The sequence below is a fragment of the Drosophila bipectinata genome, chromosome 2R (genome assembly GCF_030179905.1).
Source record: "Drosophila bipectinata strain 14024-0381.07 chromosome 2R, DbipHiC1v2, whole genome shotgun sequence".
NCBI classification, from domain to species: Eukaryota; Metazoa; Arthropoda; class Insecta; order Diptera; family Drosophilidae; genus Drosophila; species Drosophila bipectinata.
The window spans coordinates 7,578,026-7,599,137 of record NC_091737.1 but is presented as its reverse complement, the minus strand read 5'-3'; the positions used below and the strand labels follow the sequence as shown (position 1 = coordinate 7,599,137).

The 21,112-nt window shown below is 50.7% G+C and overlaps 6 protein-coding genes across 6 annotated transcripts; 4 read left to right on the top strand and 2 right to left on the bottom strand.

Moving 5' to 3' along the window:
* The first annotated feature begins 202 nt into the window (after positions 1-202).
* Jheh1 (Juvenile hormone epoxide hydrolase 1) lies at positions 203-2,095 on the top strand. The gene is made up of 4 exons (XM_017251232.3): positions 203-642; positions 712-911; positions 991-1,201; positions 1,260-2,095. Exons 1-4 carry the CDS (start codon positions 433-435, stop codon positions 2,061-2,063), a joined length of 1,425 nt encoding a protein of 474 aa, XP_017106721.2. The 5' UTR covers positions 203-432; the 3' UTR covers positions 2,064-2,095.
* A 335-nt stretch (positions 2,096-2,430) lies between these two features.
* Positions 2,431-3,575, top strand: LOC108132141 (microtubule-associated protein RP/EB family member 1). Its single transcript, XM_017251435.3, has 2 exons — positions 2,431-2,811; positions 2,871-3,575. Exons 1-2 carry the CDS (start codon positions 2,682-2,684, stop codon positions 3,497-3,499), a joined length of 759 nt encoding a protein of 252 aa, XP_017106924.2. The 5' UTR covers positions 2,431-2,681; the 3' UTR covers positions 3,500-3,575.
* LOC108132140 (coiled-coil domain-containing protein 130 homolog) lies at positions 3,525-4,690 on the bottom strand. Its single transcript, XM_017251434.3, has one exon. It carries the CDS (start codon positions 4,579-4,581, stop codon positions 3,625-3,627), a length of 957 nt encoding a protein of 318 aa, XP_017106923.2. The 5' UTR covers positions 4,582-4,690; the 3' UTR covers positions 3,525-3,624.
* Positions 4,691-4,957: 267 nt separating this feature from the next.
* Positions 4,958-8,713, top strand: MetRS (methionyl-tRNA synthetase 1). Its single transcript, XM_017251433.3, has 6 exons — positions 4,958-5,187; positions 5,275-5,396; positions 5,472-6,316; positions 6,376-6,480; positions 6,535-7,686; positions 7,741-8,713. Exons 1-6 carry the CDS (start codon positions 5,085-5,087, stop codon positions 8,477-8,479), a joined length of 3,066 nt encoding a protein of 1,021 aa, XP_017106922.2. The 5' UTR covers positions 4,958-5,084; the 3' UTR covers positions 8,480-8,713.
* A 181-nt stretch (positions 8,714-8,894) lies between these two features.
* On the top strand, positions 8,895-19,501 carry LOC108132093 (protein DOP1 homolog). The gene is made up of 11 exons (XM_043211096.2): positions 8,895-9,045; positions 9,623-9,852; positions 10,579-10,757; positions 10,815-12,050; positions 12,111-12,405; positions 12,461-13,241; positions 13,303-13,411; positions 13,468-17,759; positions 18,102-18,297; positions 18,353-18,695; positions 18,752-19,501. The coding sequence occupies exons 2-11, from the start codon at positions 9,700-9,702 to the stop codon at positions 18,971-18,973; spliced, it is 7,806 nt and encodes a 2,601-aa protein (XP_043067031.1). The 5' UTR covers positions 8,895-9,045; positions 9,623-9,699; the 3' UTR covers positions 18,974-19,501.
* On the bottom strand, positions 19,489-21,100 carry LOC108132096 (uncharacterized). The gene is made up of 4 exons (XM_017251350.3): positions 20,959-21,100; positions 20,486-20,553; positions 19,741-19,903; positions 19,489-19,672 (listed from the first exon to the last, which is right to left on the bottom strand). The coding sequence occupies exons 1-4, from the start codon at positions 21,077-21,079 to the stop codon at positions 19,578-19,580; spliced, it is 447 nt and encodes a 148-aa protein (XP_017106839.1). The 5' UTR covers positions 21,080-21,100; the 3' UTR covers positions 19,489-19,577.
* Positions 21,101-21,112: the final 12 nt, after the last annotated feature.

Sequence of the window (21,112 nt, the reverse complement as noted above, 5' to 3'; positions counted from 1 at the left end):
AGTTTGAAACCCCAGATGCGTCGCAAAATATCAATAAACACCGGCGTTTCTTTTTTTTGCCTATGTATACTATATACCATCCTACATATATACATGCATATTGTATACATAGTATTATAGTAGAAATATAGATCCACAAATCTCCAAAAGCTCCAAACACAAAAAGCTCGCCGGGTAAATAAACAAACAGATCGCCAAGTTGAGCTCGTCATCTCTGACTTAAGAAGCCTCTACTAAGTGACTTGACGATCTGGGGAAACCAGAGCGGAATCTCAACCCGGCGATAAGCCATAACTGATCAACTGTAGAGCCGTCCGGAGACCGATCACTCAAAGTCGCTTATCATCGTGAGTGTGAACTTCGGAGCAGCCAAACTAAAGCCGTGCGGGCTGCCTACCCAGCCAGTTCGAGTGGAACCGCTGATACGGAAAGATGGGTGTGATTGTGAAAATTCTGGTGCTCCTGCTGGCCATCGGCGGGGGAATGGTGTACAAGAACGTGAGGCAACTGTGGGCGGACTTGCCGGCACCCCAACTAGATCCCCAACAGTGGTGGGGCGACGAGGCAGAGCCGGAGGACTATGCCGCCTATCTGGCGAATAGCTCGGAGGTTGTCGGCAATCGCCTGTCTTATCCGGAGCAGGTGAGAGGGGGCATATACTGGACATATACACACGTATGTGCATATAATAATTTAAATTTCCCCACCCAGACCATTGACGACTTAAAGAGCCGACTGAGCCGCCCCCTGAAGCTTACTCCTCCGCTGGAGGGTGTGGCCTTCGAGTACGGTTTCAATACGGATTACCTCAAGAAAGTGGTGGAATACTGGCGCGATGACTACCTGCCGCGTTGGCGCGAACGCGAGGTGTTCCTCTGGCAATTCAATCACTTCACCACCGATATTCAGGGGTGAGATAACGGGCACCCGCCACCCGGACCACTTATCATATCCATAGATAGTCCAGATAGTAACCGTATGGATTTCTAGGCTACGCATACACTTCCTCCATTTGATGGTCTACGACGAAAACAAGGTGGGCAAGCAGCACTACCCGGTGCTGCTGCTCCACGGCTGGCCGGGATCGGTTCGGGAGTTCTACGACTTTATCCATCTGCTGCACCAGAGCAATCTGGACAAGAACAACAAGTACATATTCAATGTCATTGTGCCTAGTTTGCCAGGCTACGGATGGTCACAGGTGGGTGTCCTTAAATCGACGTATGGATGAGACTGTTTATCAAAACCTCCATTTTCAGGGCACTTCTCGTCAGGGTCTGGGACCCGCCCAGGTGGCCGTGATCATGAGGAATCTCATGGTGCGCTTGGGTTACAACAAATTCTTCATCCAGGGCGGTGACTGGGGCAGTGTCATTGGCAGCAACATTGCCACCCTGTACCCCGATAGTGTCCTGGGCTACCACTCGAATATGTGCAATAACCTAAGCCCCAAATCCATGGTGAAGGGCTTCCTGGCAGGACTCTGGCCCAGTTTCTTTGCGCCCAAGGGCTTCGAGGACTTCTTCTTCCCGAAGTCTAATGAACTGAAATACCTCATGGAGGAGAGTGGCTACTTCCATATTCAGGCCACCAAGCCGGACACCATCGGCGCTGCTCTCACCGACAATCCTGTGGGCCTTGCTGCCTACATCCTGGAGAAGTTCTCTACGTGGACGAATGCCAGCTACCGATCTCTGCCGGACGGAGGACTCACCCAGCGCTACAAAATGGACGCCCTGCTGGACAATGTCATGATCTACTACCTGACCAATTCGATCACCACCTCGCAGCGTCTCTACGCGGAGCAGTATACCCAAGAGCAACGTGATCTGAAACTGGAGCGGGTTCCTACAGTGGTGCCCACGGGATGTGCCCGTTTCAAGAGCGACATCATGCAGTTTTTGGACACCCAGCTGCAGGATAAGTTCAAGAACCTGGTCCACAGCACCTACTACAAGAAGGGTGGCCACTTTGCGGCCCTCGAGGTGCCCAAAGTCCTCTACAAGGATTTCATCGATTTCGTCAAGACGGTGGAACGCAAGTTTAGAATTAAGACCCTGTAGATATTGCACTTGAATAAAAGCTCGTCCGCTGATATCGATAACAGAATACAATCCTGGGCTAGTGATGGAAAGGGATTCAATAGATAAGGGCTCATACCTAAAGGTACATGATGTCCTTTTGAGAGTAGAATGTACCTAGCTAGTTTTAGATACTTATACATTAAATAAAATTTAAAAAAAAATCAATTGTTTTTAGTTTTAAAATTTAATATCATAAATTTTTTAAAAGTTCACATTTACTCTTTTAAAAATATTTATAGCTTTAGGTACTTTATGGCTTACCATATCGGCTAGATAAAGGTAGGTATATATTTAGGTACAAAACGTATAAACCTCCCATCACTGATCCTGGAAACAATGGAACGCGAGCTGGGTTGCCGGCAGTGTGAAAGAAGAAGAGGACAAAGAAAGAAGTTTAAAAAATATTCAAGGCTTCAGAATTTACACTCCATTTATATTCTTCGTTTTGTAAGCCGCCGGCCGGTCTACCGAATCACAAATTCAAATAAAAAAACTGCCATAGATCGCATACATATTTAAAACTTGGATTTAAAAAAAAACGCAAGGGTTTTAAAAAAGAAAACGTAACAGTAAAGGGAGGACATTTTCTAGGGCATCATGACTGACCTCAAGCTAACTGTGGCCTTGACCAGCGTGAATGGAGAGAACATGTCGCGCCACGACATGCTCCAGTGGGTCAACGACATGGTCCAGGGTCAGTTCAAGAAGATCGAGGAGCTCTGTTCAGGTGGGTTGCGCAGCCAAGAAGATTGTTCCTGTTCACTTGAAAACTGGGTGCCTTTTCAGGATCCGCCTACTGTCAGATGATGGAGATGATCTTCCCCAACTGCATCAACTTAAAACGCGTCAAGATGAGCGCCAAGCTGGAGCACGAGTATCTGCACAACCTGAAACTGTTCCAGGGAGCCTTTAACCGCCTGAAACTGGACAAAACCGTGCCCATAGACCGCCTGATCAAGGGACGCTTCCAGGACAACTTTGAGTTTCTGCAGTGGTTCAAGAAGTTCTTCGACTCCCAAGCTCCTGGTCTCGAGAACATCAAGTCCATGGCCAATGCGCCCGTGGCAAAGCCCATCAAGCCACGAGTCTTTGCCAAGGCGGAGGAGCCACTGGCTGTTAAGGAACCAACCACCCCAGAGCACGAGGCAGAGGACGACAACAACAAGGCACTCAAGGAGCTCATGGAGGAGCGGCAGACAATGAACCTAAAGAGTGATAGAATGGTAGAGGAGCGCGATCAGTGCTACAACAAGCTGCGTCTGATCGAGGACCTTTTAGACGACATGATCAACAACAACCAGGAGGTGGAGTTCTGCAAGCGTGTCCAGGTTGTCCTCTACAAGACAATGGATAGTCAGAACCAGGAGGAAGTTGGCGAGCCTAAAGAGGAGGTCCCCAATGAGGGATTGTATTAGGATTTTCGTCCCAAGCATGTTGTTTGTTATTCTTAATTTATTGTCTAAAAAATAAATAAATCTATGGCGAATTCAATTAAGTTTCTTTCAAAGACAAGAGTGAGGACCAGAAGTCCTCCATAAAACTACGATTCTTCTGAGGACGAGGAGGAGGAATAGTCTCCAACTAAACTATGGGTGGCTGATTTTACTGTGGATGTTTCGGGCTGTGATTCTTTTAATTTTTTACGCCTTATTCCCAAATCTTCCAAGTGAAGGTGATTGTTTAGCGCTTTCTGCCGCTTGAGGCCGCCAAAAGTGGTGGCCGTGGCTCCTGGAAGGGCTGGTCGCATGAGCAGCTCCAGCCGCTGCTCTGATTGCTTTTCCAACGCCGACTTTGTTTGCAGCTTCATGAGAGCGGCCATCTCCCGGTCCTGACTCGTCTCCGGAAGAAGTTGAATGTCCAGACTGCTTTTGGCCAGCAGTTGACGATCCAGTTCCTGCTGACCCTTGATCTCCTGCTTTTGTTGCCGGAATTCGGCCCGCAGACGGCAGTTAGCCTCGTAGCTGTCGTCCCACACGCCCAAGTTACGCTCCACGAGCTTCTGCAGCACAGGTTTGGAGTCGGCGGCCACCTGGGCATCCTTAGCCTTGTGCTCAAGCTTGTACATGGCATCGTCAAACAGCCGCTTCTGCACCTCTTTGGTTTCGGGCACAACCTGCTCGTTTTGCAGCGGGTCCCATCGGTTTTCTTGCCGTCGAGCTCCGGATAGAATCACATAGTCCAGGTTGCCGGGATCCGTCTGGATCTCGAAGTGATTGTCACACAGGTGGCATTTCATCCGGAACTTGAAGATGGGCGTGGTGTAGTACATTCCTACTTTGGTCTTCTCGGCATTATAGCGCACCCCCATACCGATGTGGTTCTTGCAACCGTCGCACCAGATATTGTAAGGCATCTCAAATCTGATGATGATTATTCCAAGGTGGATCTTCCGGGCGCGTTCCCTCAAGGCATGGGTGCCCTGGAACTTGTTGAGACCACCCTTCTTCGGATCATAGTCCGGCGGATAGTACTTGTTTTGGCCTTTACGTTCACCCATTTTCAAGTATTATTTTTCCTTAAATTACGAGAAAAAACAAAAATAAGGCACAATTTGTTTTCTCTTCCAAATTGTAAATAAAGACAGTAGTGTTTCTCAAACTGTACGTCAAACAGCTGTTGCCGTTTTAAGACAGCTGCCAATAAGTGTTGACAAGCGCTGAACTTCTGGAAAAACTGGCAGCCACCAATACTATATATTTAAAAAAACCCAAATGCAAATTCCGAAAAAAACAATGTTTTAAGGTAAACTTGTAGTACGTAAAAAAATCATTTAAAATTTTCCATACAGGATGTGGCAATTTGTGGCAACGACAATAAAACGGTAGATCAAAAATCTGGCAGCCTCCTTGCAGACAGTGTTACAGGTCGCGGATGCGATGTATCGAGCGAGTTTTGCCATCACTAGCAAAATAAAGTTCTCGCGCGGCCGTAGATTTTTGTTAGGTTCTACCCCTTTTTGCCACGTAAATTGAATTAAAATTAGCCCCAAACGCCGGCACGATGATCATTTACACAAACGAGGGCAATCCGCTGGGGCTGCAGCTGCTGATGCTGGCGAAGTTTGCCAAGCAGGCGGTGAAGGTGCAGCTGGTTAACCTAAATGGTGAGTGGAATCTGCAAAATGTGTTTCCCCAACTGGAAACGCATTTTAGTGACTCATTTCTGATGCAATAACGGGTGGAAATTTCAGATGCCAAGTATAAGGACCTGCTGGTACTGCCCACCCTGGAACTGGACAATGGTCTTCGTCTATTCTCGCCCTCGGCCATTGCCAAGTATTTCTTGGTGGATGAGGGACAACTGCGGGACGAGGTGGGTAATGATGCCCAATTGGGGTGATGACCCCTGAAGGTTAAACTAATATCCATTCCCTTTGACTCTTCTCAGTGGCTCGAGTGGTCGGCCACGTTGCTGGCTCCAGCTCTGGCTCATCACATGGCCGTAGGACACAAGGCGGACGCCAACGCTCTGCCCGTTCTGAATGCCCTGGTAAAGAAACTGGACGACAGCCTGAAAGCCACTCCCTACCTCGCTGGCGACAAGCTCACCGCCGCCGACATTGCCGTGTGGTCGCTCCTGGCCCCCGATGGCACCTTGAAGGGCGCCCAGAACGTGGAGAGCCTGAGGGATTGGTATGGCCGCGTCAAAGCGCTACCGGAGGTCCAAGAGGTGCTTTCGGAACAGCCACTAAAGGATCTCAGCTTCAATGCCCTGCAGCAGTCGAACCGCTATGGCGGTTTGCATCACGTTCCTCTCAAGCGCCTCAGTCTGGCCGATGCGGGCAAGCTGCTGGTGGACACCACACTGGTGGACACCACAGTTGCCGATACGGTTACTGATGAGGAAATTAGCGCCGCCCAGGCTGCCTTCACTTACACAGCTCCCAAAGAGGTTAAGGAGGAGCGCACAATCCTCCCCAAGGCTGGCCAACGCAATGTGCTCATCACCTCTGCTCTGCCTTATGTCAACAACGTTCCTCACCTTGGCAACATTATCGGCTGCGTTCTGTCTGCGGACATCTTTGCCCGCTACTCCCGGTCGGCTGGCTACAACACCCTGCTGATCTGCGGCACGGATGAGTATGGCACGGCCACGGAAAACAAAGCTTTGGCCGAGAACCTAACTCCCCGCGAGATCTGCGACAAGTACTTTGAGCTGCACAACTCCATCTACCGCTGGTTTGGTATTGGCTTCGATTACTTTGGACGCACCACCACCCAGGAGCAAACAGAGTGAGTTCAGTGCTTGGAATCAGTGGAGTAATCGGTGACTAACTATCAATCTTTTATAGCATTGTACAAGAGGCTTTCAAGGACGTCCTGAGTGCTGGCTACATCATCACAGAGAGCGTGGAGCAGCTGCTTTGCCAAAAGTGTGATCGTTTCCTAGCTGATCGGTGGGTATTTCTTGTCTTATTTTATGAACTATATTTTAATAATCTTCTGATTAGATTTGTGGAGGGTACTTGCCCGCATCCTGGCTGCGGCTATGAAGATGCCCGCGGGGATCAGTGCGACAAGTGCGGCAAACTTGTGAACGCCACCGAACTGATCCGCCCGCGCTGCAAAGTGTGCAATAGCGCTCCCGTGCTTCGTTCCTCCGACCAGCTGTTCATCGATCTGCCCAAGGCTGAACCGCAACTGAAGGATTGGGTGGACAAGTCGGAGGGCGGCTGGACCAACAACGCTAAAGTCATCACAAGGGCGTGGCTGAAGGAGGGCCTGAAGCCACGTTGCATCACCCGTGACCTGAAATGGGGCATCCCAGTGCCCCACAAGGGCTTCGAAAAGAAGGTGTTCTACGTCTGGTTCGACGCTCCCTTCGGCTACGTCTCCATGACCAAGCGCTACACTAAGGAGTACCAGCAGTGGTGGCAGCCCGCAAAGGGAACCGATGTGGAGCTGTTCCAGTTCATGGCCAAGGACAACGTGCCCTTCCACTCCGTGGTGTGGCCCAGTGTGCTGCTGGCCATCAACAAAGGACACACCTTGGTCTCCCACATCATGGCCACGGAGTACTTGAACTACGAGGATGGCAAGTTCAGCAAGAGTCGAGGCATTGGAGTTTTCGGCAACGACGCTCAAGAAACAGGCATTCCGGCTGATGTCTGGCGTTTCTATCTCGCCTCCGCCCGCCCTGAAGGTCAGGATTCGAGCTTCAGTTGGAACGACCTGGCTGCTCGCAACAACTCGGAGCTGCTCAACAACCTAGGAAACTTTGTGAATCGCGCCTTGGTCTTCTGCGAAAAGAACTTCAACAGCACTGTTCCCGAAGTGGCGCTTACCCAGGACGAACTGATTCTGTTGGCCCTGATCAACCGTGAGCTCAAGGGTTACATTAACTCCCTGGAGAAGGCCAAGCTCCGCGACGGTATTCGTCACTTGTTGGCCATTTCGCGACACGGAAATGGTTACATGCAAACCCAGCAGCCGTGGGTGCTCCTCAAGGGCAGCGATGAGCAGAAGAAGCGCGCCGCGACCATCATCGGTCTGTCGGCCAACATAGCCTGCCTGCTGGCCAATCTCCTCTTCCCCTACATGCCGACCACAGCCAGGACGCTGTTCAGCCAGCTAAACGCCAAACAGACGCCACTCAATGCAGAGTAAGTGAATTACCAAGCCATTAATAGATTCATTCTAATCTTTGTTCACCACAGGAAACCTCTTGCCACTCTGCTGCTTCCTGCCGGCCACAAAATCGGCAAACCGGCTCCGCTTTTTGCCAAGCTGGAGCAGGCTTTCATCGATGAACTGAAGGGGAAATATGGAGGAGCCCAGGAGACCAAGGCTAGCCCGAAGACGCAGGCAAGTGCCGCTGACTTGGAACAGGCTGTGGCAGCTCAGGCGGACAAAGTGCGCCAGCTGAAGGCGAGCACCAAGGACAAGGCTCAGTGGCAGCCAGAGGTGAACAAGCTTCTCGACCTGAAGAAGCAACTGGAGGAGGCCAAAAAGACTGCACCAGCATCCACAGCTACTCCCGCTTCCGCTCCTACGAGCGGCTCTCAATCCGTGAAGGATCTGGAGAAGGCCATCCAAGAACAGGGCGACAAGGTGCGCAAACTCAAAGGCAGCACAAAAGACAAGTCCGTGTGGCAGCCGGAGGTGGATATTCTACTGAGTCTGAAGAAACAACTGGAGGCGGCACAAAAAGCTGCCAAGGCGGCACCTGCTCCCCCAGCTCCTGCTCCATCATCCGCGGCCAATCCTGCCCAAGTAAAAGCATTGGAAGACAAAATTGCTCAGCAGGGGGAAAAAGTGCGAACCCTGAAAGCCTCCGGCGATGCGTCCGTGTGGAAGCCTGAAGTTGATATACTCCTTGGCCTCAAGAATGAACTGGCGGCGCTGACTGGTGCACCGGCCGCCGGTGGACAAGGCAAAGGCAAAAAGAAGAAGTAGATCCGAGGCTCACGAACTATGATTCTATAGCTATACTGGACATTTTTACCTCAAACCTTCTAATCACCCATTCGATGGCGAATTCTTAGTCACGAACTGGCACAGTTCTATTAATTTCGTTTAATTTATTGCGTTTGCATTTAACGGATTTTGTATTTATTTGAAGTGGCAAAATATTCAGTTAGTAATTTATTGAAAGTTTGTGAAGGAAATATAAAATCTTTTGACCTTAAATAGATATTTGTATTTTAATTTAATACATTTCTGGTTCAGAACTGTCTTGGCTTCAGAACAATTTTGAAAAGAGCGGCAAAAACCAGTGCTGCCAGACCGATTAACATAGAGATGGAATGTAAGATAAGTCTTTGCAGGCACGACACGCAGATTAAAATTAAATTTGTCGTGATTGCAGCGAGTCACTAGCCCATCTCTAATACCATTGCAACTCTGCGAACAGCCAGTGCTACTCCTGGCGAAACAATAACAAATTTCGTTAATTAAGAAGATATTTTCGTCAAATCAACGCGAATTATACAAAAACGATGCTCTGGTAGACGTGGGATACGGTGAGCATTGGAGGATGTGAACAGAAAAGCCGGGACTTCGAGTTCAAAGCGCTGGAAAAAGTTTGTCTGCCCCCGTCACGCGCCTCCCACCCCCCCTGGTCTATACCAGTGCAAAATATTCGTCATCAGCTGGTCGAGCGCTCTCTATTTGCTCTCTTTTCTTGTTTGCTGCACTCGAGAGAAACGCGAAATGAATAAATATTCTGATTCCGAGTGCTATTCTTCTGCTCCTGCCACGCGACGATATAGTTTCAGTTCGATTTAAAAATTAAATACACACACAAGGGTCACGAGAGGTGATTTGTGCTTTGAATTGAATTGAAAATTCCTCCAATTAATGGGAAGAACGCGAGAGTGTGTGTGAAAGTGGCTGGAAACAAAGACTTCTGTCCGACCGATTCCCATTCCCATTTCTATTTTCAATTCCCAGTAACAAGCAGGTGCTCCGCAAGCCACACTTTTCAAATATGCAGCCCATATTGAAGCTGAGACACGAACGGTTTCAAGGACACCGACATCAACAAGTGTTTGCTCGCCTCTTTGCGTTCGCTAATTGCTATTGATTTTGTTTTCGCAGAGCCCACCCACCGAACCAAGTCAATATCGGATACCTTAGCCAGCCGGACAGCCAGGGGAGATCCACACACTACCATCATGGAGTCGGCGGACGCACTCGTCGAGGAGCAGAAGCTGATGGCCGAGGCCAAGTACCGGACCTACATGACCAACATCGACAAGGCGCTGCGCAGTTTCGAGTACTCCAGCGAGTGGGCGGATTTGATATCGGCCCTCGGAAAGCTTAGCAAGGTACGGAAACGGCTGGGATCGGTGCATGTGTGCTGTACTCCAGAGTAGTATTCATTTAATTCGCTCAATCGACTACTTTTATGGGCCAATGTAATAATGTTCATGCAGAAACCGACACGACCCATTAATTTTAAAACGCTTTGTGTGTTACATTGCCTATTACAAGGTTAAAATGATTTTTGTAAGGTATTAAATCGTTAGCGTTAGAATAGCTCTTTATTGCGAGAATGAATGTATATATGGCAAAATCACTAGGCTAAATAGGGTAGAATAGGTGCTAATGTGAGGGGCTCTAATTAATAATATTTATTATAGTATTTAGTCGAGTATATATTTCGTTTTATGCGCCAACGGAATATATTGTTTAAAAATGTACATTTCATTAGCTCTTGCCCCCAAAGGCAACGTTCTGGGAATATAGCTTCCCCCCAAGGACAAAAATGAACTAAATATTTAAGAACTGTTTCAGATTATTTTAATCAGAAAAAACTTAATGCGAATTCAAAAAATTATCATTAAAAAAATGTGGATAAATTCACTTAAGTATGAAGTGCGATAACAACCGCAAAAATATTAATTTTTGTCTGCTCATATTATTTCTGGTTATCACAAATAATATGTGGCAAAGGAGATAAGAGTTTGTTGAATTTGACTCACCGTAGGAGCCCTTATCGGTCCATTGTTTGTTTTCTGCTCTTGTAATGTGTCACTTCCCGTTTTCGACAGGCTATATTGAGCAATACGCAATACCAGGTCATTCCCAGGCGGCTGAAGATAGCGAAGCGTCTGGCCCAATGCATGCATCCCGCCCTGCCCTCCGGGGTGCATCTCAAGGCCCTGGAGACCTATTCGGTGATATTCAGTAAAACAGGACCAGAACGTCTGGCCACGGAATTTATCTATAGGTAAGTTATCACACCATGCATATTATGACTACTAATCGGATCTCGTACCTCCCTTAGCGCTGGTCTGTTTCCACTTCTGGGCTACGCTGCTATGAATGTTCGCCCACAGCTACTCACCATTTACGAGGACTATTTTGTACCCCTGGGCGACAAGCTGCGACCGGCTTTGAGCGGCTTCCTGAACGGAGTTCTTCCTGGCTACGACTGCGGCCTGGACCACTTCGAAAGAATAAGCATTCTGCTTAAGAATGTCTGCAACGCCGTCAACCCCATGCACTTTTATACGGTTCTCTGGGAATCGGTTGCCAAAAATGCGGCGATTCGCCTGCCCGCGATCACATACCTCCTGGAGCACTTCAACAAGCGGCTGGACATGCAGGAGCAAATATACATCATGGGCCACAACAGGGAGATCATGATGTCAGCCCTGTGCGCTTGCCTGAATGATTCTCTGATTCTGGTCCAGCGGAACACACTCGAGTTCCTGTTGCTTGGGTTTCCCATGCACACAGCGCTGCTTTCCGAAGATGAGCTGGTCAAGCTGGTCACCAACGGACTGAACACCATCCTTCGCAGGGATATGTCTCTAAACCGCCGGCTCTTCAGTTGGCTGCTTGGCAGCGAGGTAGCCAAGAACTCGCCCACATACGACACCCTATCATTGGACGCCTCAAACGCTCCCCCCGACGAGGAACCAGAGCCGTACTTCATAAAGCACTCAAGGCACATTCTAATAAGAGCTTTAATCACCACCCTCCGGCTTAGCCTGGAGTGTGCTCCCATGGACCTGAAGCCCTACAGGATTATGCTGTCCCTGCTCGACAAGGCGGATATTGGCAGCGCCGTGCTCGACTACGTACTCCATGACATAATGCGGGCCATGTACATCTCCAGTGGAAACGCGGAGGCCCTCAAGTCCGCCAATCTTCTGTTTGCCACCTTTGACCCGGCCTACATTTGGAGCTACATGACCAATATGTTCGAACGAGCCTGCCAGCAAGCGAACTCCTCCCAGGAGAAGCCCCTACCAACTACAGACCCTACTGCAAAATATCCCTGCGAGGTGGGATCCGGGGACCCCAGTGTGATGGAAATCTGCGTGCTAACCGAATTCCTGCTGGAGACGGTGTCGCTGGAAATGTATACGGAAACCACCCGGGTCTACCTTCCAAAGGTTTTCCTGGCCATCACCCAGCTGCTCTCCCTCCATATGGATCGCGTGAACAGCAACGAGATCACCGCCTCGCTCAAGCTGTGCATGAAGATCGTCTCCAGGGTGCAGCCCATGATAACGTAACTACAAACAAAAGAAGAATCATCCGATCGTCGGTTAATCTCTTTCTTATCCCACAGAAGCCCCATAAAGCTGAACAAGCTGATAGAACAAAGCGGGGGATCCTCTTCGGACGAAAAAATCACCGTGAACACTGCGACGAGCGATATCGGCAAAGTCGAGGGCGCTGGTTCGCTGGAGAAGAGCAAGTCCGACTCGCGGCTGAATCAGTTTGCGGAGAACTCACTGCACAGCTCGGACCCCAACGACGAGGATCTTATCCGACGCTCGGCATCCAATCAAAGCGTTGGCCGTCAGAGTCCCAGCAAGAAGAAGGCCAAGTCCGTATCCCGACTCTCAGAGCTAGACAAAGATGTAAGCGACTCATCCCCTTCTAAGATAAACCCTAATTATTCAATTTTAAACACAGATAAGCGCCTCGGATACCGGCCAGCAATCATCCTCTGACCTGGATACCCCCAGAAGCATAAAAAAGCTCAAGGCCAAGGCGAAGGTGCCCTTCATACGTAGCCCCAAAAAGCAAAGACCCAAGGACATCGTTCTAGTGCAATCGAACACCGCAGCTGACGTGAATGATGCCCCAAGTGAGGAGGAGCCCAAAAGTGCACCGCCGGATCAAACGGCGCAATTTCAACTGGACGAGGAGAGCCGGGCCACGCAGCAGCGGGGATTCTCCATCCTGGAGAAGTGCATCCGCCAGTATGAGATATTCTTCGAGGTGTACCTGGCCCGCAAACTGCTGCAGATTAAGTCTGAGCCGAAGGAGTGTGCCGTGCGGGTCCAACTGCAACGCACTATCAGCAACAGCACCAGCAATAGTCACGCCTCCAACCTATTCATGGTCGAGCAGGTGTTGGAGCACGAGTGTTCCGAGAGGGAGTCACAAATAGAGCGACTTTTCAATCTGCTTCGCGTGGATATCGTGCCGCGGTCCAAGCAGTTGCAGCGCCTGCTCAACAAGTCCCTGCCGCTGCCTGCCAGTGCCAGCGAGTTGAGCAGCGACAGCGAGGCCCAGGAGGACAAGCAGCAGAGCCTGCTCATCGACAATCAGACGCAGCGCAGTGTCCAACAGCTGTCCGAGCTCCAGCTGAGCCTGGCACTGCGCGGAGCCGTCAAACTGGCGGCTACCCTGTTAGTGGAGATGTCCACATTCCCCAACTGCAACAAGCACATAGTGCTGGACAAGAATGGTTTGTGAATTGAATATAACCTTGTATATCCCACCTGGTATTGAATCAGTTACCGTTTTAGAACCGGAGCTTCCCAACTGGCTGAAGGTTCTGTGCCTGGTGACTTGTTTTGCCCAAAGCGACAAGGAGCTGCAGGTGTCGGCCATCACCACGTTGTTTGATCTAATCAGGTAAGCTACTGTTGCTATCCAAATCCTGCCTCAACTTACCCTAACCTCCTGTGCAGCCTACTCCGTTCCCAAATCGAGCACACAACCAGCCCCGGAGTTACCTTTGTGGTGATGCTGCCGCTGCTAAAGTTCGGTCATGTCAGCTACATGGAGCAGCACACTCGCGTCTTTCAGCTTGTGAGCTCTATTCTGTGGGATTACCTGGGCGCTCCTGGCACGGATCCAGCTCAGATTGCTGCTCTGCTCCACCAACTGCATAGCTGTTTGGAGAGCGGCCTGGTGGAGACAGTGGTTGGAAACCGGATGCAGGCCCAGCACCTGCTGCAAATACAGTCCTCACCCCAGGCAGTGACCGGAAGGACAGCCCTGCGCCATTTCCAGATGGAACGTCTGGCGGATGCCCAACTGCTTTGTCCCACAGAGTCCACCGAAAGACTGCGAGAGAGTCAGGCCCGCAGCTTCAAGAAGTTCGAGCTGCTGTGGCACCTCGGTCGGGACAAGCAGTCGACGAGAGGATTCGAGAAGACCCTGCTCAAGGTGCTGGACACACTGGCTTTGCCGCACTACATGTCGGAGCGCACCTTTGTGACCAACTGGCTGCAGGCCTCGCTTCTTCGCGGGGACCTCGCCCGCTTGACCAAGCCCCTCTACAAAATCCTCCTGTCGGCCAACTCCAAGCGGGTGGGCATCGTCCACATGCAGCAGCTTTACCGGGAGGCGGACCACGAGTCGGCTCCAGTTTTCGAGCGGGATGTATACGCCATCAGCTCGGAGCAGGGAAATGTGAAGTACCACCACATGGAGACTACCAGCAGCGGCAAGAAGAAGAGCCCGATCCGGAACTTTCCCAAGAAAATCTTTGGGGTCACGCTAAGTGGCGGCAAGGCTAACAAGGTTTCAAACTTCGTGAGCGACAAAGCTGCAGTGGCGGCCGAGGCCTCCCAGGATGTGAATACCATTGGCCTGATCATCAATCCGTTGGAGAACGCCAATGATTTCGATGATGAAACGGATATGGAGGAGCCGCGCATTGAGGTGCCACACAAGGAGACGCCCCTGGAGCAAAAGCTGGCTAGCGCCATGGACGAAAGTGAGCAGCTGTCGCCGGAGAAACCAGAGCAGGCGGCCCAGGAGGATCAGAGCCAGCACTTTGATCAGGACATCACCGACAACTCGGAAAGCAGCGACTTCGAGTCGGATTCCGAGATGCGCGAGACGAGTTTGGAGAAGGAGGACAGCCTAACGGTGAGTTCCAGTGCCGGGGTCAGCGACGATGTGAAGCGCTTTGTGGGCGCATGCGAGCGTGTTACGGAGGCACTGACGCAGCACGAGAAGATCAAGAGCCGCAAGACTTACCGCCTAACCAGAGAGAAGACCCCCGGCGAGGTAAGCCTCAACTCCCTGGAGTCCAAGGACCAGGAGCAGGCTGTTCCTGACCTTCAGGCAGATGTCTTGCCGGCGGATGAGTATTTCGGGCACGACAAGAAGGTTGGGAAGCGCAAGAAACTACTGAATGCGGCGGACAAAAAGCGACTCAGTTGCATCTCGAAGACCTCCACGGACAGCAATATTAGTGGGTCCCATGCGGAGAATGCGGAGCAGGAAGAGGAGACGGAAGCGGGCACCGAGTCCACCATCAATGTCGAGGACAAGCGACGCAATCTCAGCCTGGAAACCAGCAAACTCCAGCCGGACATGCAGAAAACCCTCGAGAAGGGCAAACAGAATGTCGAGATCCTGCGGCAGAACGCCGCAGCTGCGGCTGCAGCGGCAGCAGCTGAGGAGCAGAGCAGCCTACGGAGCTCGGTAAAGAGCGGCGCATCCCTGACAGAGGCGGCACACCTCTACCACAACCACCTGCTGCTCTACCTGGCCATCTACGACACCCGCCAAACGCTGTACGCCCTGCAAACCCTGCGAAACATCATCTGCTGCGACCGCCGCACCTTCCTCTGCCTCTCCATCACTACATCCTTCTCCAGCGCCAGTCTGAAGCAGCTCCTGGTGCGCCACCGCAAGAGCATCTCCGGCAAGGGATTCGACGGAGGCGTCGGCAACTCCGAGTACGCCCAGGGATATCGCGGTTGCATGCAGCTGGAGTTGCTGGTCACCCTCTGCCTGTTCTACGCCCGGGGCTACTTCCAGAGAGAATCGCTGGATGCCCAGCGCCAGCCGCCCACGTTGCAGGACATCGTGAACAACCGACGAATACAGCTGGAGAGCATTGAGTTGCTCACCCTCATCTGCTCCGAACTGATTGAGATCGTCAAGGGCATGGGCCGGGGACTGGCTTGCTACATCGCAGACCTGTTGGCCCGCGCCAAGCTGCAGAAGGTGATGCTGCACTGCCTCAACAGCTCGGTGTGCAGCTACGGCCGGAAGGCCAACCCGAGCTCCACCAGCTATGCGGATCAGGTGCTCAGCTTTAATGATCCGCAGGACGATCAACTGCATGCGGACTGCTTCCAGCTGCAACTGTTGCGCCTGCTGCTGGCCGTGATCCGGCTGGAGCACGAGGTACACCAGCTGCGCCAGGACACGCCGCCCTCCGCCGGCGAGGAGCCGGCTGGGAACGCTTCTCCCACTAGATTGGCCGAGGGAGCGGCTGCCAATGTGAAGTACCTGCCTAACTGCCTCATCAGTCAACAGCCCATGTTCCTGGCCGCCGTTCTGGGTGCACTGCAGCAGGAGCGGTTGAGGCATCTCCACCGTAACTGGACGGATCTGGTGACCTCTTCCCTGAACTGTTTCTCCTTCGGATCCCTTACAAACATTGTGATCAGCGTGGTGCACCAACTGTGCAGCAATCTGGATCGCCTGGCCAAGATGCCGCTTCCCCAGCAGCGACACTTTCCGCCCGACTACGTGGTTTCCCAGCTGGAGGCACTGACCATCCTGTGCCATTACTGCCTCCTGGACAACACCCAGCAGACGGCGCTGTCGCACTTGTTTAACCAGGCCTATCCGCAGACCAGCTCCGCGGTGCAGAGCTCCAGCACTGGTCAGCTGCTCAATAGCATCGTGCACTCCTTCCTTTCGGCAAGCGAGTCCTCGACTTCGGCCCCAGCCCCTCGGAATCCTCAGCTGCAAGCGGCCAGGAATGCAGTGCTGTCGCATCTCCCGAGGATCATGAGCAGCGTGGCTGCCATATGGGACAGCGAACTGGGCCAACTGCGACCGGTGCGCTTGCAGCTGCTGGAGTTCCTATCGCCGGTGTCGCTGCATCATGGCTGCAACTTCCTGGCTGCCGTGGCAGTCACGTGGCAGCAGCGCGGCGTTTCCAACAACATGAGTGGCTTGAGTATTCCGGAGCAGTTCCAACGGAACTCCACCCTCCAGGCCTGTCCTGCCCAGCTCTCGTTGGTTTCGCTGGTCTCCAGCATCCGGGTGATGCCAATGGATTCGTTTGTGCTCACTCTCCACCAGGTGGTGCGATCTCCTCCACCGATTCATCGACCGCCGGCTCAACTCAGTATTGAGGTTAGCTCCCTGGAGCTCTTCTACTTCTACATGAAACAGGCGCCGGCTCCACACTTGGCGGACGCCTGGAGCTCGTTACTGGCCCTCATCCGCGATGGCTTGAACCTGACACCGCCGGCGCAGTTTGCTCTGCTGATGCTCCTGAACGAATTCGTGCAGAGGTGCCCCCAGATGCCGTTCCAGGACAAGAAGGAGGTGCGCGAGTTGCACGACGTTACCTCCCGATTGGTGGATTCGCTGTCCAGCGTGGCGGGATCCTGCCTGGAGCAGACAACCTGGCTGCGACGAAACCTGGCCGTCAAAGAGGACACCGATGGCCTCGCCAAGGACAACAGCGTCGGCGGCGGCGGAGCCCAGCAGTACTCCCTGCAGGCGCAGAGCGTCCTGGCAGCCATACTCTCCAACCTGCTGGACGTTGCCTACGGCTCGCAAGAGAAAGACAAGGTGGTCAACATTGTGACCCCGCTTCTGTACAACATAACCCCGTATCTGAAGAATCACACGGCGCGCAACGTCCCCTTCTTCTATGCCTGCTCGGCCCTCCTGGCCAGCCTCAGCGGCTACCAGTACACGAGGAAGGCGTGGCGCAAGGACATGCTCGACCTGCTGCTGGACAACGCCTTCTTCCAGATGCACCTGTCCTGCCTGCCCTTCTGGCGCATGATCATGGACAGCCTGATGACCTACGACAATACCACCTTCCGGGAGCTGATGACCCGGGTGTCGCTCTCCCAGGCGGGTAGCTTGAACATCTTCACCTCGCGAGACCAGGAGTACGAGCAGAGAGCCATGCTCCTCAAGCGCTTGGCCTTTGTTATCTACTGCAGTGAGTTCGACCAGCACAACAAGTACATGCCGGATATACAGGGTGAGTTGTTGAGTCTTTAGCTTCCGGAATTTCGGAAGGAAATAGCTCTTTCCCTTCATTCCTCTAAGACAGCTTAAGATTAAAACGGGGGTTGGTAAAGCCATTTCCTCGTTTCTGTGAAATTCCAAAGATAACTCCAAGGCTAAAGCCCTTTTAATCTGCATGAATCCAGACTCAGGCCCAGATAATCATTTTTCAAGCTTGACAACTATTTGCATTGTTTGCAAAAATACTTTAAGCGCGCTATTATGACGAAATAGTTCCCATTTCATAACAATGCATCGAACTATATTTAAGTGACATATTCTTTAAAATGCAACCATTGCTTTGTATGATCCCCAGAACAACTGGCCAACAGCTTGAGACTAGTACCCATGGGTCCTTCCGTCCAGGCGGCTGTGTTCCTGTGTTTCCGCGTGCTGCTCCTGCGCATGTCGCCCGACCACGTCACCTCGTTGTGGCCCATCATCATTGCGGAGATGGTGCAGGTGTTCCTTCAGATGGAGCAGGAGCTCAAGTCGGAGAGCGAGGAGAGGAGGTAAGTGCCAAATCCTCAAGCCTATGCAAGAGTTTATAAACAGTGTGTCCTGCAGCCAACAAATGCGCATGCCAACCGGCATTGATGTCTCCTGGACCTCCAACTCGGGAGCAATTAATGGCTACAACTCCCAGACACCCATGCAGCACTGGCGATCCGTGCAGCTGGAGGCCTGTAAACTGCTGGAGCTGGGGTGCGTGCTGCCAGCCACCAAGCTACCCCATTTCCAGATGTACCGCTGGGCCTTCGTGGGCACGGAGTTCGATGTGCACGAGGAGGAGGTGCGTCTGCCCAACGGCAGCACTGAGAACCTGGCCACGCTGCCCAGTGCTTTGTACGTGCCGCATGTGAGGCGCGTGGCCAGGCTGATGGACATGAAGTACACCAGCCACTCTCCTGTAAGTAGAAACGGGATGTCACTGTCTCCTCGGAATGAGCTAATCTCTTACCCTAGGTTCTCCAGCGCCCCAGCAACCGGCACTTGATGCTGAACTTCCAGCAGCTGCAGTCGCTGCAGGAGCTGTATGCTTTCTTCAGCACTTTGGGTATCAGTTGCCCGCAGCCAAGGAACTTTGCGGATACGGAACAGGATGTGGCAAACTGCCTGCAAGAGATCGAGGAGGTGCTGGCCAACGACTTCCTGGAGAAGCTGCCCAGCATCACTACGCCCAGATGAAGGCCGGTACTGCCCCAAAGGCAAGCGCAGTCAGAGATCCAAGCAAGTGGGTCTCAGTTTGAGCTCAAGTTGAATCTAAGTCTGAATCTGGGCGAGTCTGTCCTGGAGCCGGTTGGCAGTGCTGGACAAGCGGTTCGCATCCTAGCCGCCGTGCAGGCCAAGTTCACCAGCCAGAGTGCTGAGACGAGCTTCTCGCAGAGTCACAACATTAGCCACAAAAGCTCGAGCAGCTCCACCAGCAGCAACAGCAACAGCAACAATAATAAGAAGACCAACTTTCCATTTTATGTCTAAGTGAAGGAGGAGATGAAAATGCCGAGTATGATAGCTAGCTATATGCATAGATAGATAGAAATGTACGGGGTCCGAATGTGATCGATCGTTTTGACTGTTGAATGTTTAGAGGACCGCGGTAGCCCCATAGCCAATAGCAGCCTGTATGTAATGTAATCTGTAACCATTGTATTTAAAGTGTTAATAGTGTTGCCCCGATATCGATGTGAATAAGAGACGTGTTTAACGACAAAAGCTCATTTTATTGCAACAACTAGAGTACAAATGCTAAAAATCTCGACGGGACATCCATAATTTAAGGGACTATTGACTAAACCACGTTGGTGGGACGCGGTGCGCTGGATTCTCTGTTTTTCAGCTGGACGTAGTACGAGTAGATGAGGCGTGCGCAGAACGCCGCGATTACTGCAAGAAACATGGGGGAAAATATTGAACATGAACAAAGTCATGACCTGGTTAAAGAAAACACTTACAAATTGATATAATGTAGACGAGCAAGGCCCCGAAAATGTTATTGAATCCAGTGGCTTCCCGGTAGCCTCCATAGTGGAAGATTACTCCAAAAATAGCGAAGGGAAAGCCGATGGCCTGGATCAGGGCATAGATGAGCCAGCCAAGGAGTAGCAATCGTTTTTCCTGTAAAAAAAAAATATTGTATCGTGATTCAAACAAAACATTGACGGGTTTTGAACCTGAAATACTGAGAAAAGATAACACCTTTCTGATGGATTCATGTTTTTACCCAGAAATTTCATTTCTAAACAAGAAGTGCAAAATTGTTTGATTAATAAATAGGAAATGGATAACTTTATTATCCGTTTCCTGTTCTTTAATGAAAATTCTCAGTTTTTATTAAAAGAAAATACTTTTTGTTTTTCTATAAGATTTTTTCGTAAACGTATCTGTGAAAAAAGGTCATGCAGCTCCTAATAAAAGGACTATACTAAGGTGTCGTCCTTTATTCCTACGTCCTACGTTATATTCAAAGGTAAACAGGAATAGTTCTTCAAGAAATACATATTTTATCACTTAGTTTCGGAATTCATGAGATCATAAACAATCATAATATTTTAGTATATTCCAAATCTAAAAATATTTGATTATCTCAGTAAATAGCCATGAGGCTTAAATACTTAATCCCGCCAAAAGATGAGAAGGCTTGGTGTGTACATATACTCGTATCAACTTATGTGTATGTATGTATTTTTGATTATTTACCTTTAGGGTTCCGATCAGCAACAGAACATTGGCTACCACAGCAATCGTAAATCCCACAAAATTCACAACTGCAAATATACAAAACGAAAACATCAGTTTGCATATGTCATCGATGTCGTCACCGTGTCAAACTCAAAATGGAACGTGTTTTGCTCGAGGGGATTAGCTCATGGTTTTAATTTATACTTGGCGTATACACATAGGTTTGTTTTTTGAGACAATAGCCATAAAAGAACACAAACATAAACGGCTGGGGAAATGGATAAATGCCACGCCTAAATGCCACAGCACAGAAAAAAAAGATATTCGGAAAATTATTTTTTAAATGTGAAACAAAAGCGTGGCTAACGAATTCTCAAGCATATCAAATTTTTAGTTTTTCCAGAACGAAAATATTTAAGAAACCCGATGCAGTGTGAAGTTTTTAGCGGAAACTGCATGTGTATTTGGATAATTTTTCTGTATGTATGTACCCGTCGGAGCGAAGAGTACTCCGAATGTCATGGAGATGAGGGAGTAGACAGCGATGCCCAAACACCAGCTCCTTAGATCGGTGTTGCATGGTCCCTGGTCCACGACGAGATCGACTTTCATTGTGTATTCCTAGGTTTGGCGGCCAAAGATGTA

What these genes read in the sequence shown, in the direction of transcription:
- LOC108132096 (XM_017251350.3), bottom strand. Translation starts at nt 21,079, where the DNA reads ATGAAAGTCGATCTCGTCGTGGACCAGGGACCATGCAACACCGATCTA. An exon ending in TGCTGATCGGAACCCTAAAG is followed by an intron (nt 19,904 to 20,485) that starts GTAAATAATCAA and finishes TTTTTTTTACAG; the next exon opens with GAAAAACGATTGCTACTCCT. An exon ending in CGTCTACATTATATCAATTT is followed by an intron (nt 19,673 to 19,740) that starts GTAAGTGTTTTC and finishes TGTTTCTTGCAG; the next exon opens with TAATCGCGGCGTTCTGCGCA.
- LOC108132141 (XM_017251435.3), top strand. Translation starts at nt 2,682, where the DNA reads ATGACTGACCTCAAGCTAACTGTGGCCTTGACCAGCGTGAATGGAGAG. An exon ending in GATCGAGGAGCTCTGTTCAG is followed by an intron (nt 2,812 to 2,870) that starts GTGGGTTGCGCA and finishes GTGCCTTTTCAG; the next exon opens with GATCCGCCTACTGTCAGATG.
- LOC108132093 (XM_043211096.2), top strand. Translation starts at nt 9,700, where the DNA reads ATGGAGTCGGCGGACGCACTCGTCGAGGAGCAGAAGCTGATGGCCGAG. An exon ending in CATAGTGCTGGACAAGAATG is followed by an intron (nt 13,242 to 13,302) that starts GTTTGTGAATTG and finishes TTACCGTTTTAG; the next exon opens with AACCGGAGCTTCCCAACTGG. An exon ending in ACGTTGTTTGATCTAATCAG is followed by an intron (nt 13,412 to 13,467) that starts GTAAGCTACTGT and finishes CCTCCTGTGCAG; the next exon opens with CCTACTCCGTTCCCAAATCG.
- Jheh1 (XM_017251232.3), top strand. Translation starts at nt 433, where the DNA reads ATGGGTGTGATTGTGAAAATTCTGGTGCTCCTGCTGGCCATCGGCGGG. An exon ending in TTCACCACCGATATTCAGGG is followed by an intron (nt 912 to 990) that starts GTGAGATAACGG and finishes ATGGATTTCTAG; the next exon opens with GCTACGCATACACTTCCTCC. An exon ending in CAGGCTACGGATGGTCACAG is followed by an intron (nt 1,202 to 1,259) that starts GTGGGTGTCCTT and finishes CTCCATTTTCAG; the next exon opens with GGCACTTCTCGTCAGGGTCT.
- LOC108132140 (XM_017251434.3), bottom strand. Translation starts at nt 4,581, where the DNA reads ATGGGTGAACGTAAAGGCCAAAACAAGTACTATCCGCCGGACTATGAT.
- MetRS (XM_017251433.3), top strand. Translation starts at nt 5,085, where the DNA reads ATGATCATTTACACAAACGAGGGCAATCCGCTGGGGCTGCAGCTGCTG. An exon ending in ACCACCCAGGAGCAAACAGA is followed by an intron (nt 6,317 to 6,375) that starts GTGAGTTCAGTG and finishes AATCTTTTATAG; the next exon opens with CATTGTACAAGAGGCTTTCA. An exon ending in CAGACGCCACTCAATGCAGA is followed by an intron (nt 7,687 to 7,740) that starts GTAAGTGAATTA and finishes TGTTCACCACAG; the next exon opens with GAAACCTCTTGCCACTCTGC.